The sequence below is a fragment of the Camelus bactrianus genome, chromosome 21 (assembly GCF_048773025.1).
Source record: "Camelus bactrianus isolate YW-2024 breed Bactrian camel chromosome 21, ASM4877302v1, whole genome shotgun sequence".
Classification (NCBI taxonomy): Eukaryota; Metazoa; Chordata; class Mammalia; order Artiodactyla; family Camelidae; genus Camelus; species Camelus bactrianus.
Window position 1 is genome coordinate 22,683,117 of NC_133559.1, and position 15,795 is coordinate 22,698,911.

The following is a 15,795-nucleotide window of genomic DNA, read 5'->3' on the forward strand; positions in this document are numbered from 1 at the left end:
CAACTGTATAAGCACAGTTCAAACTTCTCTGCTCAATGTCACACCTAACATCACTTGGGGCAAAGCAAGTTACATGGCCCAAGTCCAGAGTCAAGGGTGGGGTTGTTTCCCAAAGTAGGAAAGCGTTGTTTCATGGCAAAGCAGATACAGGGAGGAATAAGAATTGAAACCATTAATGCAATTTACCAAAAATTTAAAATCTAAAACAAATCTTTCAGCATCTTACAACAATAGTTTAATATTCTGTAACAGAGACCAAATCATTTGGCTCTGTTGTTAAAGTAAAATTTGGAGAGTCTAAAATACGGTTGATATAGCTTAAGATTAATTCAGAACCACTAGAGGAAATGACTCTTAAAATATTAACAAGTGCAAGCATTCCATTTATACACTAGAAGGTCACAAAAGGATGAAATAATAATCACCAAGTGGAAAGAAAGCTGGCTTAGATAGGCTTTCAAGCTCTTGGTTTGTAATACTGACATGGCAATCTATATATTTTATCTTAAACTAGGATCTCTGAAGGAAAAGATATTCATTCACATTTGATTTAATTCAATTAAGCCCTTTAAGATAATATTTTAACTATGGTTTTTTACTAATGACATCTGTAACTCAGATACTAGTGGCTAAATTTTGTATTTTCAGAAGCGACCCTTTATGATATAGCCTCTTCTCCAATCTCGTTCTAATTCTCTCACTAAAGAAATAATCTATAAATTATATGATTTATCATTCTACTATATTTAACATATTTTAAAAAATCCAACTTGCAAACAGTAAAAACACTAAATGTTTAAATTCATAAAAATGATTTCAATTTTCTAACACAGTTTTTTCAAAAATATTTTAAGTAGTTCATATGACAGATTTACAATAATCTACAACAGTAAGCCATACTTAGAAGTCAATTTTTTAAAAACCTCAACGAGGAAAAACACATTTTCCAGAACCATTTAAGTAAGTCACATATATCAGGGTATAAAACCTTCTATTACTGAGTGAATATTTGAATAAACAGTAGCAATCTTGCTTTACTCTGGCATTGGGTTTATTCTAATAATTCCCTTAAACATAACCCATCCTGTCTGCAGGTGCTTACAAAAAAGGAACATAAGTGATACAGCTGAACCTGAAGCCTTAGTGAATTACCGGGGATGGAAACAACAAAAATTAAACAGTGCTAATGAAATCTCAATCTTTCAGTAAAAAAACTTGAGAGAGACTACCATGTCTGTTCACTTAAACCATTTCACTCATAACTGCCCAAAATCAATTTTAAGAAGTTTCTATCATAATCTCTTAAGTCACCAAGAAAGTATTTAATGACATCTTTTGTGAATGTCTATATGCTAAATTTTTAGCATTTATTTAATTTAGTTTACATCTTTTCCATCATTTAAAAAAAAAAACAAAAAAACCTTCTTTGTGACTGGAAAAACAGCCTGCATACAGAAGAGTCTATAAAATATATGTGAATAGTTTCACTATCCTTGTAATTACTACACTGCTTACAAATACAATATTCCTATACCTTAAAAGCCTTCTGAATATCACATTTTCTTTTTCTCCTTCTGAGAGGTAATCACTTTACTTAAAGTTGTAATACCTATATCCTTTCTTTTCTTCATGGTTGGACTATACATTCCTATGGTCTATGTATATCTTCCTAAACAGTGCAGTTTGTTCTGCATACTCATAAATAGAAATGTACCGTGGGTTTTTTGGTGACATTCTTTCATCCAACACTTATGCTTGTTACTCATCCACAAGAGTTCATGGAGGTGTAGTTCATTCATTTTCACAGCTGAATATGTTCCACAGCATGAATGTGCAAACAGTGCAACTATATACATTATCAAATATGTGTTTCTCTAGGGCAAGACTTCTCAAACTTCAGAGTGCATAAGAATCACTTGAGGAGACTGTTAAAAAACAGATTTCTAGGGTTCCCTCCAGAAATTCTGATTCAGTAGGTCTTGGTCAGGGTTTCAGAGTTTGTGTTTCTTACAAGCTCCTTGGAGACGTGACGCTACTGCTGTGCAGATGCGCCTCGAGGAGCAAGGCTGCAGGGTCCATTTATCATTTTCTTGGTTATCTGAAAGAGTTCTGCATGTAATATAGATACGAATATTTTGTCATTTATATGTGTTCTAAATGTCTTCCCCAAAAATGACTTTTTAAGAAATTTTTTTTCAGGTATTTGACAAACAGAAGTTTTTAATTTTGTTTTACCAAATTTATCTACCTTCCATTTATGTAGTTTATACCTTTTGTCTTCTTAATGCGTTCCCTATTACAAGATCATGAAGAGAAGCTCTCTTACATTATCTTCTAAATACTTTCTAGTTTTGCAATTTACGTTTAGGTTGTCTGGTCACCTGGAATTGCACGGGAGGAGAGGGGTGCAATGCAGCTGTGCTATAGCTGCTTCTTCCGCCTGGCTCCACTGTTGGCGTGTTTTCACAAGAAGAGAAGTGGGCTCGGTCATAGCCAACGCAGCTCCTAGCTGCGAGGAGGTGGTGTTGAAATCTGAATCCATACCCAGGGGCCCTGCAACTTCACAGGTGAGACTGAGATTTGTCCTAGGCAGAGAGGGTGGATTTGCTCCACCAGTGCTTTGTGAACCTGCGCCTCTGGAACAAACAGGCAGTGAGCGAAGATCTGGCACACAGTGGGGGCAAGTATGGGTATTTACAATAAGCCAATGTACTGTGCACAGAGGCAGCGCTGGGGTCTGCACTGACCCTGTGGCGCATCACGGATTCAGGTGTGTGACTGTATGCTCGCTACAGCGGGTCCTAGCGCCTGACACTGGCGGATCTGTACTGGTGGTTCCTGGGGCCCAGAACCTGGGGTACACCAGAGCGGGTGGCTGACATTCTTGCAGCTAAGGCAGGGACAAAGGCAGTGTCAACAAAGAGTACTTTGTAAGCCCTTATAACAAGTGACAGACATGACAGAGGGCACTTCCCAGTGGACATCTCCTGCAGAGGTATACTCAGTGACCCTCTTCCTGTCTGAAGTGCTCCAACCCTGCCTACCACACACCACAGCTCAGAAACGGGTCTAGAAGCCTCTATTCCAGCAACAGGGGAGCAGACCCAGTTAAGGCTGTGACAACCAGAAAGCAAAAAAGGAGGCCCCGCTCAACAACAACAATCAGGCAGGTTCTGATTACCACACCAATCACACCCCTGATCAAAGGGATAACAGCCAACACACATGGAAGAGGGACGTGGCAACCTTCCATACTAAGAACAGCCATCGCAACAAAACTATTAGATGCACAGTCTACACAGGAACGCTCTCACTTTAAAGAAAAACAAACAAACAAACAAACCACAGCCCTTCAGGACCACAGTAGATAACTGACACTCCTAAATCCATACAGCCAGAGAAATATAAGTAAAATGAAGAAGCAGAGGAACTGCTCCCAATTAAAAGAAAAAGAGAAGTTCCCTGAAAGGACAAACAGTGAGACAGACCTCGACAGTCCACTAGATCATGACTTCAAAAAGGGGGTGATAAAAGCACTGAAGGAAATAAGAGAGACCATGAATAGAGACAGGGGGTACTACAAAAAGGCAACAGAAACTATAAAGAGGAGCCAATTGAAAACAGAAAACTCAATGGCTGAGTAAGAGCCGAGCTAAAGGCAGTCAAAAGCAGACTAGATAATGCAGAGGAACATGTAAGTGACTTAGAGGACAAGATAACAGAAGTCACCCAATCAATGATCATGTCTATTATATTAGTAGCAGCTGAATAATAAATGTCTGACTTTAAAATATCTCTAATTTAATACAAATATAAAATTTCTTGTGAAGCCCATTTTTTAAAATAGATCTAGTTAGAGTGCTACTTACAGATTGGAAGGCAAAACAGACATAAATCGGTGAAAGATTTTACAGGTGCCTCAAAGCTGTTCTTAGATTCTTAACTCTCAAAAGCAGATTTTATGACAAAATAACAGAACAATTTGCTTCTTGAATATTGGCTTTATGCATGCCACTTCCAATTCCATTCACACAAATTACTGAGAAACTTGAGAACAAAATGTCCTTGATGTAGCATAGATAACTGAAACACATGTTCATGAATGTTATGATGCTAATTAAGATTTACTAAATAAATATTCAGACAATTTATTTAAATGTGAAGGAAAAGACATTCCCACTGGCAACCATTATATAAAATAAAAAACAGGCAGATTTACAAACCTAAGAAATCTATAATGTTTCCCATGACATAAATAAGATGGGGAAAATATAATAAAGGATATTCTAAGCACTTGCATTATCTATCCTACTCAAGTTTTTCTATGTTAGCTCTATAAAATGAATTAAATTAGGTTTCATAGCTTCTTAAACTAAACACCAGGTTCTTAAGCTGAAAGGGATGGAATTGTATTTTGGTGATGGATGTCGGGGAGCAGAAGGTAGTCCATAAAATCACTTCAGAGACCTAGAGATATTCTAAAACTGTGTGTTTTACACAGTGTGGATGTTCACCTTTTAAATCCACTCTGATTTAGAAACAGAAAAATATTCTGAAGTAAAGAAAAATACTTACTGGCCACCTCCTCAAGGAATGCTACCTATCTATCTATGGAAAGATGCCTGTAAAACTATTAACAGTAGTACTTCTGAAGAGGTAGTTTAATAATGTGTGATCAAAGGGAACTTAAGTTTCATCTGTAACATATGGAAGCTGAGAGTGAAGATGTAATCTTGTACTATTTGTATAATCAAATATAAACAATTTTTAAACAACTACATACATTTTTAAAAGTGGAAGGTGCGTATGTAAGATAGCCTCAGCTGTACTGAGAATCAAGAAATCTTTATGAAGGATAATGTTTTATAAAAATTCTTCTGAGTAAAAATTTTCAAAGAGTAAACAAAATACATCAAGTGTAAGGAATACTGAAGCCAATCATGGAGGGTCTAGAACAGAAAGCAAAAGAATCTATGTTTATTCTTTAAGCGATGAGAAACCACTCTAAAAGTGTTAGAGTAAGGGAAGAAATGTCGATACTTAAAAATAAATTAATCAACCACTCCCCTCACCAAAAGGTTATTTTCTCCTTTTGAAGACTAAGAATTATCATATGCCAAATCACAAAAATTAGAAAGTATTTAAAATGGGAAAATAAATGGTGTATGTTTACATGTATGAACTGTTTCATTTACTGAGAGTAACAAAGAGTTTACAGTAAGCAAAACTGAAAATGTTTACTGATAACACAGTTTAAATAGAACATTTCAGAATTCCTACTTGTTTGTTCTAGAAACAGTATTCCCTCCCATTGAATATGTTATTAGTATAAATACCCCTCCTAAATCAGAACAGTATTAATCTTACTCTTGATTTATACTGCTAATTTCGGCAGGGGCTGACTATTATTACTTTAAAGAGTACAATTTAAGAGTACCTGTATTTCCTATCTGTTATACCAGTTACAGTTTTAAAACTTGCAAGATGCTTCAAGTTAGTAAGCAGTCAACTATACCATTCTATTAAAACCACAGACTGCTAGTTCTATTTATTTCATAGTCTTATGATGCTTTCTCAAACTAGCTTTAGGGAAGATAAATTGTTTTCCTATCTTCTGCTACTCAGTAAGAAAACGTCATGTAGTAATCTAGGAACAAGACAATAAACACCTTTACTCTTATCTTAAAAATACTGTTCTCTCTTCTGGCAAAAGCATGCTTCAAATAATCTCAGGGCTCAAGAGTAGATTTTAAATGGTTTAAAATAAAGTTTAAAGCCATTTCGTCAGTATTAACTACAAAAGGTAGTTTAAAATTTGTAGTTCACTATTTTCAAGGGGACCATGACTTAGGATTTGATATTTTAAAAGAAGTGCTTGTAAATGTTCAGTCCACCTCAAGAAATTTTTCATGCTATAAGCTCCAGTAAAACAAACAAGCCCCTTCCCAAAAAACCCCATCTTTCTGAATCATGGTAAAAGGTGAAAGACTGAAATATGAGCAGAGAGAGAGAAATGAATTCATTGTACCAAATGGAAATATAAGATCTAGATGAAGGTAGGCAGGAAACTTAGAATTAGCATAATGCATCACCACCCAAGCAGGATCCACAGTGCCCTTGCAACAGGTTGTCAATCTGTAATTGGTGGGTAAGTCACATACTAATTACCTATTTATCATAATTCCAAAGGCAATGTTTAAAAATGTATAACCCATTTTCTAATGTCAAATTCATCATCACAAATGATATTTAATAAGCACCCTCATGAATATGATTCTATCATGCTCTCAGTGGTAAAATAAAGGGCACAGTTAAAGAGACTGACGCTTTACACTTTTAGGAGCAATATTTAGATAACAGCCTACAGCCTAAGAAATGTTTCAATTCTAAATGAAGATGATTCAATATCAGTCATTGTTTTCTAGTAGTAAAGATTTTTCTTATGATTAAAGGCATGTTTCAGTTAGTAAAAGGTACAATTAAAAGCAGGGAATGAAGTAAGGACTATCGGCTTCATTAATACCTTACTCTGATACTAACATGTATTTCAAAGCCAGGAAAAATAAGTCCTTAACTCTTATTAAACTGCATTGTGCTGGACAGAGCCAATGACACTTAGCATCCATTCCCAATACCTTGTAGTATTTTACAGTCTATGGGAGAGGAAAGTAAAAAACTATGATTGCCCAGATCCCCTTGCAGTTATGCTTCCAGATGTGAATTAGAGTCCACAATGGAATGTGCTTATGTACAATTTGAAAGGTAGGAATTTTGTGGTCATTTTGCCTTGGATATTTCTGTTTCAAGTATCATCATAATGATGCAGAGATTCTCTGATGTACTGTTTCAGTGTCTAGTATCGAGCTTTGTGGCAATTACAGCGAAAGATTTCTCTTTCCTTGATTACAACACTGGCATCTTGTTCTTGATCTCAACAGAGCTTGATCTCAACAGTTCCAGTGGCTAAGAGAAAAAAAGAACAGCTCTCTTGGCCTGCCTGTACTTAGAGTGACCTAAGAGTCATTCCAGGACATTCAATCTGCAGATCTCCAACCCTTCCAAGAAGTAAGTTTGCATAAGAACATTAAGAACAGTGCGAATATGTGGTGTTCTGGCCCCAGAAGCACTTCCCATTAACTAAATACACACACACATAGAACCTTCACCACACACACACACACACACACACACACACACACACACAGAACCTTCACCACACACACACACACACACACACAGAACCTTCACCACACACACACACACACACAGAACCTTCACCACACACACACACACAGACACAGAACCTTCACCACACACACACACACACAGAACCTTCACCACACACACACACACACACACACACACACACGCACATACCAGAAACCTTGAAGAAGCTGACAAATATTTAGCAAGATGAAAAAAACAGAGAAGACACAAATGACTAGTCAGGAATGAAAGAAGGATTAGCAGGTTCTAATGGAAAGAGCAGCACATGAGGGAAAAAACAAAACAAAAACAAAAACAAAAACAAAAACAAAAACAAAAACAAAAACAAAAACAAAAACAAAAAACAAAAAACCCTATCTGCTAGTGAAAAGAGAATTCTATTCACACATACATGTTTGTCCATACCCTCCTGGAATTTAATTATGAAATTAAGTCAGTATCCAAGTGAAACAGTAGGTTGAAATAAGGAAAAGATGTAATGAAAAATTAAGGTTTAAATTTACCTTTCTAAAAGGTAATACCATGCTCACGATATGGTGCTGGGTTACATTTTTTTTTTAAACTGAGATTATAAATTTAAGAAAGAATCTAGAGATTTCACAATGCAAAGTTAAATTACAGATGTTTACTGCTTCAGTAAACATTCAAGGTGGGAAACCAAATATAGAAGGCAAAGGAATTAAGAGTAGAGTGACCATATGATTTATCTTTCAACCCATAACACTTTTGAGAATGAAAGAAGGCATTAATAGTAATTATGATGGTTAAGACAAGTATACACTAGGACTGCTTCAGGCAAACCCAGACATTTGGTCTCTAGTTAAGAAAAACAACCAAAAATTCTTTGCTATGATTTTTTTGAGTATTACTATGTTAACATGCACTCTATGATACAAGACTTCATCTGTCTTATTCACTGCCCCTAGATGAGTGCTTTTTGCATAGTAGGCACTCAATAAATAATTATTGAAGGAATTAATAGTTTTCCTTTACTTAAAAAAAAAGTTTCCTGAGTCTGTACAATATAGCTTCATTGTTTAAACATCATTATAACCTAAGTTTGTGAACAAGCATTAGTTCACGCATGCAGACTTAGAAGAATAACAAAAATAATCAACAAACCCATCGCTATGTATTAAACATGGGTGACAGAATATGGAAATTAAGGCACAGCAATTAATGAGTAATAATGGCATACAACACGCTTCTAATTCATAGTGCAATAATGAAAACAAAGTTTAAACCTACAGAGGAAGTTACTCGTTTTAAAACGTTCTCTTATTCTAGTCATGATATTCAACCAATATCAAAAGAAGACAAATCTACTTTAATTTCTTACCTGCACAGCCGAAAGCCAAATGGTATCTGGAAGAGGGGCTGAATTTAACACAGCACACGTTAGCCTTCGCCTCAATGCTCGCCACTGAGTTGTCTAGGTTGGTAGACCATAGCTTCACTGAGAGTAAGGGACAATGAGAATGAGAAGAAATAAACAATACATTAGCTTCTATAACCTAGAAAGTTTGCTTATTGCTACAGCTATCTTTTCATGTTAATCTAAGCATTTTGGTTTACTAGGATTAAAAATGATTAAACTGAATGAATGACTAATAGAACAGTGTATTTAAACCAAGAGAGCTTAGTTTCAAAGTTAGAAAACAACATGGATAATCATTATATAATGAGAGATAACTTGATCTCATAATTAAGGCAAAAAGGTAAAAAAATGCAATCTGGAGATACACATGTATTCATTTTTGTATACTTTATACTGTATGTCTGTATAAAGTCAGGCAACTACACAATTTATCTTCCAACTCTACACTTTTGAGAATCTTACACACACTTTCTCATGTATGATATGTATCAGACTATATATATGATATATACACAAATGTCATTTTAAAGTGCCTGGAAGCAGTTCTTATTTTATCTTTCAATTGAAATCCATGATTTTAAAATTTCATGTAGGACTTAGTTATATGATTTAGTATGTCTAAAGTAATAGATGACAGAATTGTTTAGCTAAACTCTAAAATTTAGTTTTAATATTTGATATTTAGTCCATTCCAATGGTATATGCTGAGATTTGTAATGATTAGTGAGTAAAAAGCTGACTGATCAGAGCAGGTCATACCTGAAAGCAGTGAGATGTTATCTTGTAAGATAACAGAGCAACCATCATATCATTTTTAAACAAAAGTGTATTAGTACACTAGAATACAGATATAAAATAAGACTTTCAAGATATAGGTTATAACTTTGTTGAATATTAGAATTAATAATGAACATTAACAATAACAACAAAAATATTCCTATCCATCATTCAGTGGGTCCCAATGTCTCATGCAGGACAGTGAGCAAATGGGGTCCAGGTACTGGTGTTTTTTAAAAAGCTCTCTGGGTGATTCTAATACATATTGTGGGCTGAAAACCAATACATAGGGAGGAAGGCATAGTAAAATTTTAGAATTTTTTTAGGATTATTAACACAGGAATCTTTAAATAGGAGTGAAAAAAGGTAAAAATGGTTCCAACAACTACCACTTCTATGCATGTTGTAACATAAGAATAGAGACTTTCTCTGTGTGAATAAAAAAAAGATCATTTATCTTCTACGAATGAGAATTCATCAGAATAGAAAATTTCTTTTAATATGTGAAATCCCTGAATAAAAATTAATCATTAAAAAGTTACTTACAACGTGATGAATCTATTAGCCTTCCCAGAGAGCAATGATACTCATTATTAAAATGAAAAAAAGTTTTAAATAGCAATATTTGATTTGTTTCAAGTTACTTTCCAATAGGAGTCATGTGCTATTTCAATCAACATGCACTTGTTCAGGAAATTATGATACACAATTCTGAGATGAGATGGCTGGCTGTAAGTAAAAGTCTGCATGTCAAACAGCATGTACAGACTAGAATATCAAGGGGTAGAACTGAACTCAAACAGCCTAGCAAGGAGTTAACCCACCACATTACATTTATGGAGCATCTACTATTCCCATAACCTCACTACTAATCACTGAGGACCTTTACAAACAAGGCTTATATATCAGTGTTTTATGACTATTACATATAAGTAAGCATAAAAATGAACCAGAACTAACAGAACAACAGTTAATCTAGAAGTGAAGCCTTTTTTTTTTATTTCACTGTGATTTTCTCAATGAAGTAATCATTTACATTTTAAAAATGTCATAATGGCAACTTACCATAGCTATAATTTTCAATATATAAGATATTAGAATTTAATATAACTGTTTAAGCTATAAGGATAACTCAAAGGTTTAAAATACTAAAAGATACGCTGAATATATAAAGTACAGAAAAGGAAAATGCATGAAGAACAAATTATGTTACTGGTTATTAAACAGAACATGTATTGTGGGTTTAACTGTGTTACCCAAAAAAGATATGCTGAAGTCCTAACCCTAGGTACCTATGCATGTTAACGTAGGTCTTTGCAGATGTAATCAAGTTAAGATGAGGTGATACTGGATTAGCAAGGGCCCTAAATCCAGTGACTGGTACCTTAGTAAGAAGAGGGAGAGTTGGATACAAAGGCAGAGAGTGAAGAAGGCCAGGTGTAGAGAGAGGCAGAAACTGGATGCAGATACAAGTTTAAAAAAAATGCCAAGGGACACTACTAATCACCAGAAGCTAGGAAGGCGGCAAGTTAGGGTTCTTCCCTAGAGTCTTCAGAGGGAGAACGGCCCTGCCAACTACCTTGCTTCTGGGCTTCTAGCCTCTAGTACCGAGAGAATGACTTTCTACTGTGGAAGTCAGCCAGGTAGTAGCACACTGCATGGCAGATCCAAGAAACTAATGTAACAAATATGATGACGTAACATTAAAGTCAATTAAAACCAACTCAATATCCTATGATATCATCAAAGGTCAAAAGGTAAAATAATATAAGTTTTTGGAGAAAGTATAGAAGAAATCAATAAAAGTATTAGAAGAAAATGTCTAAGACAAATATAAATGAGATGTTTCTCAAAATAAGGAGACAGCTTGCAAATCAACAAGAACATGCTTATTGTTATTTTTCTCCTTAAAAGGATGAAAGAATTTTATTTAACTTCAAAAATGATAGTTTCAACATTTATTGTGAAAACTCCTTTTGGTAAGAAAACGTAAAAATGAATTTAAAAGTAAGTATCCTTAAGGTGAATAGATAAGGCAACTAAATCAAACAAAACACATTGCCCTTATTTATATATAGTCTCCTTTGACATTCAGCAAAAAATCAAAATAATGACTCTCAGGAAAATCATGTCAAAATATAGGAGGCTAAAAATAAAAACAAATTTAGGAAATAAACTTTTTACTTAAAACTAAGTGCTTTATTACTTAAAACTAAGTGCTAATAGGTAAAGAAAAGGTTTTTGTGGTTTTTTTTTTGAAGTATGACCTGAATTTTAAGTCCCATTGAAGAATAGAGTTTTTAAAAATTCAACTACATTAGAGGATAGGTGAGGTTTAAAATCTACTAATTTGTAAAATTTGGGTTAAAGAGTCCCTAAGTTTAAGTTCTATGTTCAAAATTTTTTTTTCCAAAAACAGAACACATTGCACATCTATAATAATGTCAGTATCAATTTCAATGTACAGGATTTATATGTTTCTGAGCTTCTCAGATAGGGCTGCATATCTATTTGGACCAAAGCTTAAGAATTCATTGTAAAAGATAAAGGAAACAGGCACAGGAGTCTGACACAGTAAGAAAGCCTATCTTTAGTGAGGATGCACAGGTAGGCGTATGCCTGCTATAGGATGCTCCTGGACCCATTTATGAACTGCTGTCTAGATCCTACAGAAAACAGAGCGAGTGAAAAGGAAAAGTGCTACTTCACCAGAAACTACCGTAAACAGCTACACTATTTGGTAAGTCTATAAAAAAGTATAAAAGATTAAACACAAAGATGTGCATTTTGACAATGCTGATTACCAAATGCAAGTTTTTCTTTTAAATTTCATCAAAAAGAAAACAGCCCTGGTCATATCAGTTAGCTGCTGTTGTACAACAAACTACCCCAAAACTTAGCAATGTAAAACAAACAACAAAATTTACTACGTCAAATAGTTTCTGAGAAACAGGACACCCCAAGCAGCTTAGCTGGGTGCTTTTGGCTTACTGTGTCAAGGCTCAGAGGTCACAGATAAGCTGAGCTGGATGACCTGTTTCAAAGCTCACTCAACATGGCTCTTGGCATGAGGATTCAATTCCCCACCATTTGGGGTTATGACAATACACCTGGCTTCTCCCAAACCAAAGTGACTGGAAAGAGAATGATGAAGATGAAGGCTGTGCTGTCTTTTATAACCAAACTTCAGAAGCCACACACCTTCTGCAGTATTCTTCCCATCATGCAGGCTGGCACAATGGGGGAGGAAGGGAAACTAAACAAGTGTGGGAATATCGGAAACCAGAGATCACTGGGAGCCATCTGGGATGACGGCCAGAATAAGCATTGTAACTTCATTTGGATCCAGGAGATACTACACTTAGTAAAGTTATATCTTATAAAAAAGATAACTGCTATCATAATGCTATTTATTTATTAAGCTGCAGTTCACTTTTTTAGTCCTCTGATGAAAAGAAGTAAAAGCATTTCATTCAATATGAGTTAACTAAAATTAACTTTTAAAATTTAGCAAGGTTTCAAAGTTAGCACTTTTACATTAACTTATAAAACTATGAAAACTTAGAATGTATAAGACTAATTTTATTCTGTCCTAAAGCCTAAATTCTTCAACTCATATTTAGAGTTTAAAAAAAAAGCATTTAAAGAATGTGCTTATTTTATTTCAAATGCAAAATTATTTATTGCAAATGATTCTTAGGTTATATATTTAAAAGGGAAAATACATTTCTCCCAAAGAACTCATAAAATGGCTTATGAAATCTTTTCTGATTACCTTGCTACATATTGATAGTTCTTTAACATGCAAATATGTGCATATATAATTGGAAACAAACTATTTTTAAAATACACAGCATGAATAGGAAAAATATCATTTGTAAAGACTCAGGACTTAATTATGCAATGAAAAAATAACTTCCATTAATAAATAACTGCTAAAATTTATCAAAAGCTAAATATATAAGATATTAAATATACTTATGTAAAATACATCAAAAGTAATTTAAAATATTCTGACTATAAAATTATCACAAAGGCTATATTTTGTAAGTAAAATCACCAGTCAAGGAGTGATATATATATTTAATTAACACTAAACACAGGCATACCTTGAGATACTGCACATTAGGTTCCAGAACATCACAATAAAGCAAATATTGCAATAAAGTGAGTTACACAAAATTTTTGCTTTCCTAGTGCTTTATATACATGAAAGTCATATTATACTATACTTTAGTCTATTAAATGTGCAAGAGCATTATATCTAAAAAATATTTTACATACTTCAACTAAAATATACTTTATTACTAAAAAAGGGTAACCATCATCAGAGCCCTTTTGCCGGAAGACTGCTTTGCCTCAGTGCTGATGGCTGCTTACTGACCAGAATGGTGGTGCCGAGGCAGGGGTAGCTGTAGCAACCTTTTAAAGCAAGACAAAAATGAAGTGTGCCCTGTCGGTTAACTCTTCCTTTCATGGACGATTTCCTGTAGCATGCAATGCTGTTTGATGGCATTTTACCCAGAGTCGAACTTCTTTCCAAACTGGATTCAATCCTCTTGAACCAGGCCACTTTATCAACCAAGTTTATGTTATATTCTAAATCCTTTGTTGTCATTTCAACAATCTTCATACCATCTTCACCAGGAATACATTCCATTTTAAGAAACCACTTTATTTGCTCATCCATAAGAAGTAACTCCTCAACTGCTCAAATTTTATCATGAGATTGCAGCAATTCAGCCACATCTTTAGGCTCCACTTCTAATCCCAGTTCTTTTGCTATTTCTACCACACCCGGCAGTTACTTCCTTCCTCCACTGAAGTCTTGAACCCCTCAAAATCATCCGTGAAGGGTGAAATCATCTTCTCCCAAACTCCTGTTAATGTTGATATTTTGACCTCTTCCCATGAATAATGAATGTTGTTCACTGCATCTAGAACAGTGAGTCCTTTCCAGAGGTTTTCAATTGACTTTGCCTAGATTCATCAGGAGTCATATATCTATGGCAGCTGTAGCATTGCAAAATGTTATTTCTTAAATAATAAGACTTGAAAGTTGAAATTACTCCTTAAGCCACAGGCTGTAGAATGGATGTTGTATCCGCAGGCATGAAAAAAACATCCATTTAATTGTCCATCTCTATCAGAGGTCATGGATGACCCCGTGCACTGTCAATGAGCAGTACTATTTTGAAAAGAATCTTTTTTTCTGAACAGTAGGTCTCAATAGTGGCCTTAAAATATTCAGTAAACCATGTTGTAAACAGAAGTGCTGTCATCCAGGCTTTGCTGTTGCATCTACAGAGCACAGGCAGAGTAGATTCAGCCTAATTATTAAGGGCCCTACAATTTTCAAAATAAGTGAGCCCCAGCTTCCAATTCAAATTACCAGCTGCATTAGCCACAACAACCTTGTCCTTCAAAGTTCTGAAGCCAGGCACTGACTTCTCCTCTCTAGCTATGAAAGTCCTTTTTCCAGTAAGAGTAGAGCACACAGTCTTCTCCAACTCACATGGAACATTCACCAAGACAGATCACATTCTGGGCCATAAACCAGACTTTAACAGATTTAAAAGAACAGGAATAATACAATGTATCTCTCAGACCACAAAGGAATTAAACTAGAAATCGAAAAAAAAAAAAAAAAAAAAAGCTGGAAAATTCCAAAATACTTGTAGATTAAACAACACACTTTAAAATAATATAAATCAAATTTTAAAAGCCTCAAGCAAAATTTAAAAATATTTTGAACTAAATGAAAATGAAATACGACTTTACAAAATTTGTAGAATGAAGTACTTAGAGGAAAATTTATAGCATTAATGCACATATTAGCAAAGAAAAAAGATCCAAAATCAATAACCTAAGCTTCCAATTTAGGAAACTAGAGAGAAAAGAGCAAATCAAATCCAGACTAAGCAGAAGAAAAGAAATAATAAAAATCAGAGCAAAAATCAATAAATTAACGCCAGAAATCAATAAAGTCAACAAAACTCTACTGGTTCTTTGAAAAGATCAGTTAGATAGATGAGCCTTGATGCAATTCCTAACAAAAATCTCAATGAAGATTTTTGCAAAAATAGAATAAAATCCATCCTAAAATTCATATAGACTCTTAACAGACCTAAAACAGCAAAACAATCGGGGGGGGGGGGGGGGGGCGGAGAAAGAAAGAAAAAAATGGAGGACTCACTTTCAGATTTCTAAACAAAGCTACAGTAAACAAAGCAGTGTGGTAGCGGCATAAAGACAAAGATACAGACACATGGGAGAGAACAGAGTCCAAAAATAAACCCTCACAGATATGAACAAATGGTTTTCAACAGGGGTGTCAAGACCTTCCAATGGGGAAAGGACAATCTTGCAACGAGCAGTGCTGGAAAAACTGGATATCCACGTGTAAAAGACTA

At 34.7% G+C, this 15,795-nt stretch overlaps 1 protein-coding gene across 4 annotated transcripts in view; it reads right to left on the reverse strand.

Annotated features, from left to right (window-relative positions):
- Positions 1-15,795, reverse strand: part of COP1 (COP1 E3 ubiquitin ligase) — a 165,225-nt gene that overhangs the window by 45,587 nt on the left and 103,843 nt on the right. For all 4 annotated transcript variants that reach the window (XM_074349831.1, XM_074349829.1, XM_074349830.1 and 1 more), the window contains one exon: positions 8,567-8,683. In XM_074349831.1, the coding sequence (XP_074205932.1) occupies positions 8,567-8,683 (117 nt within the window). The remainder of the gene's footprint in view (positions 1-8,566; positions 8,684-15,795) is intronic.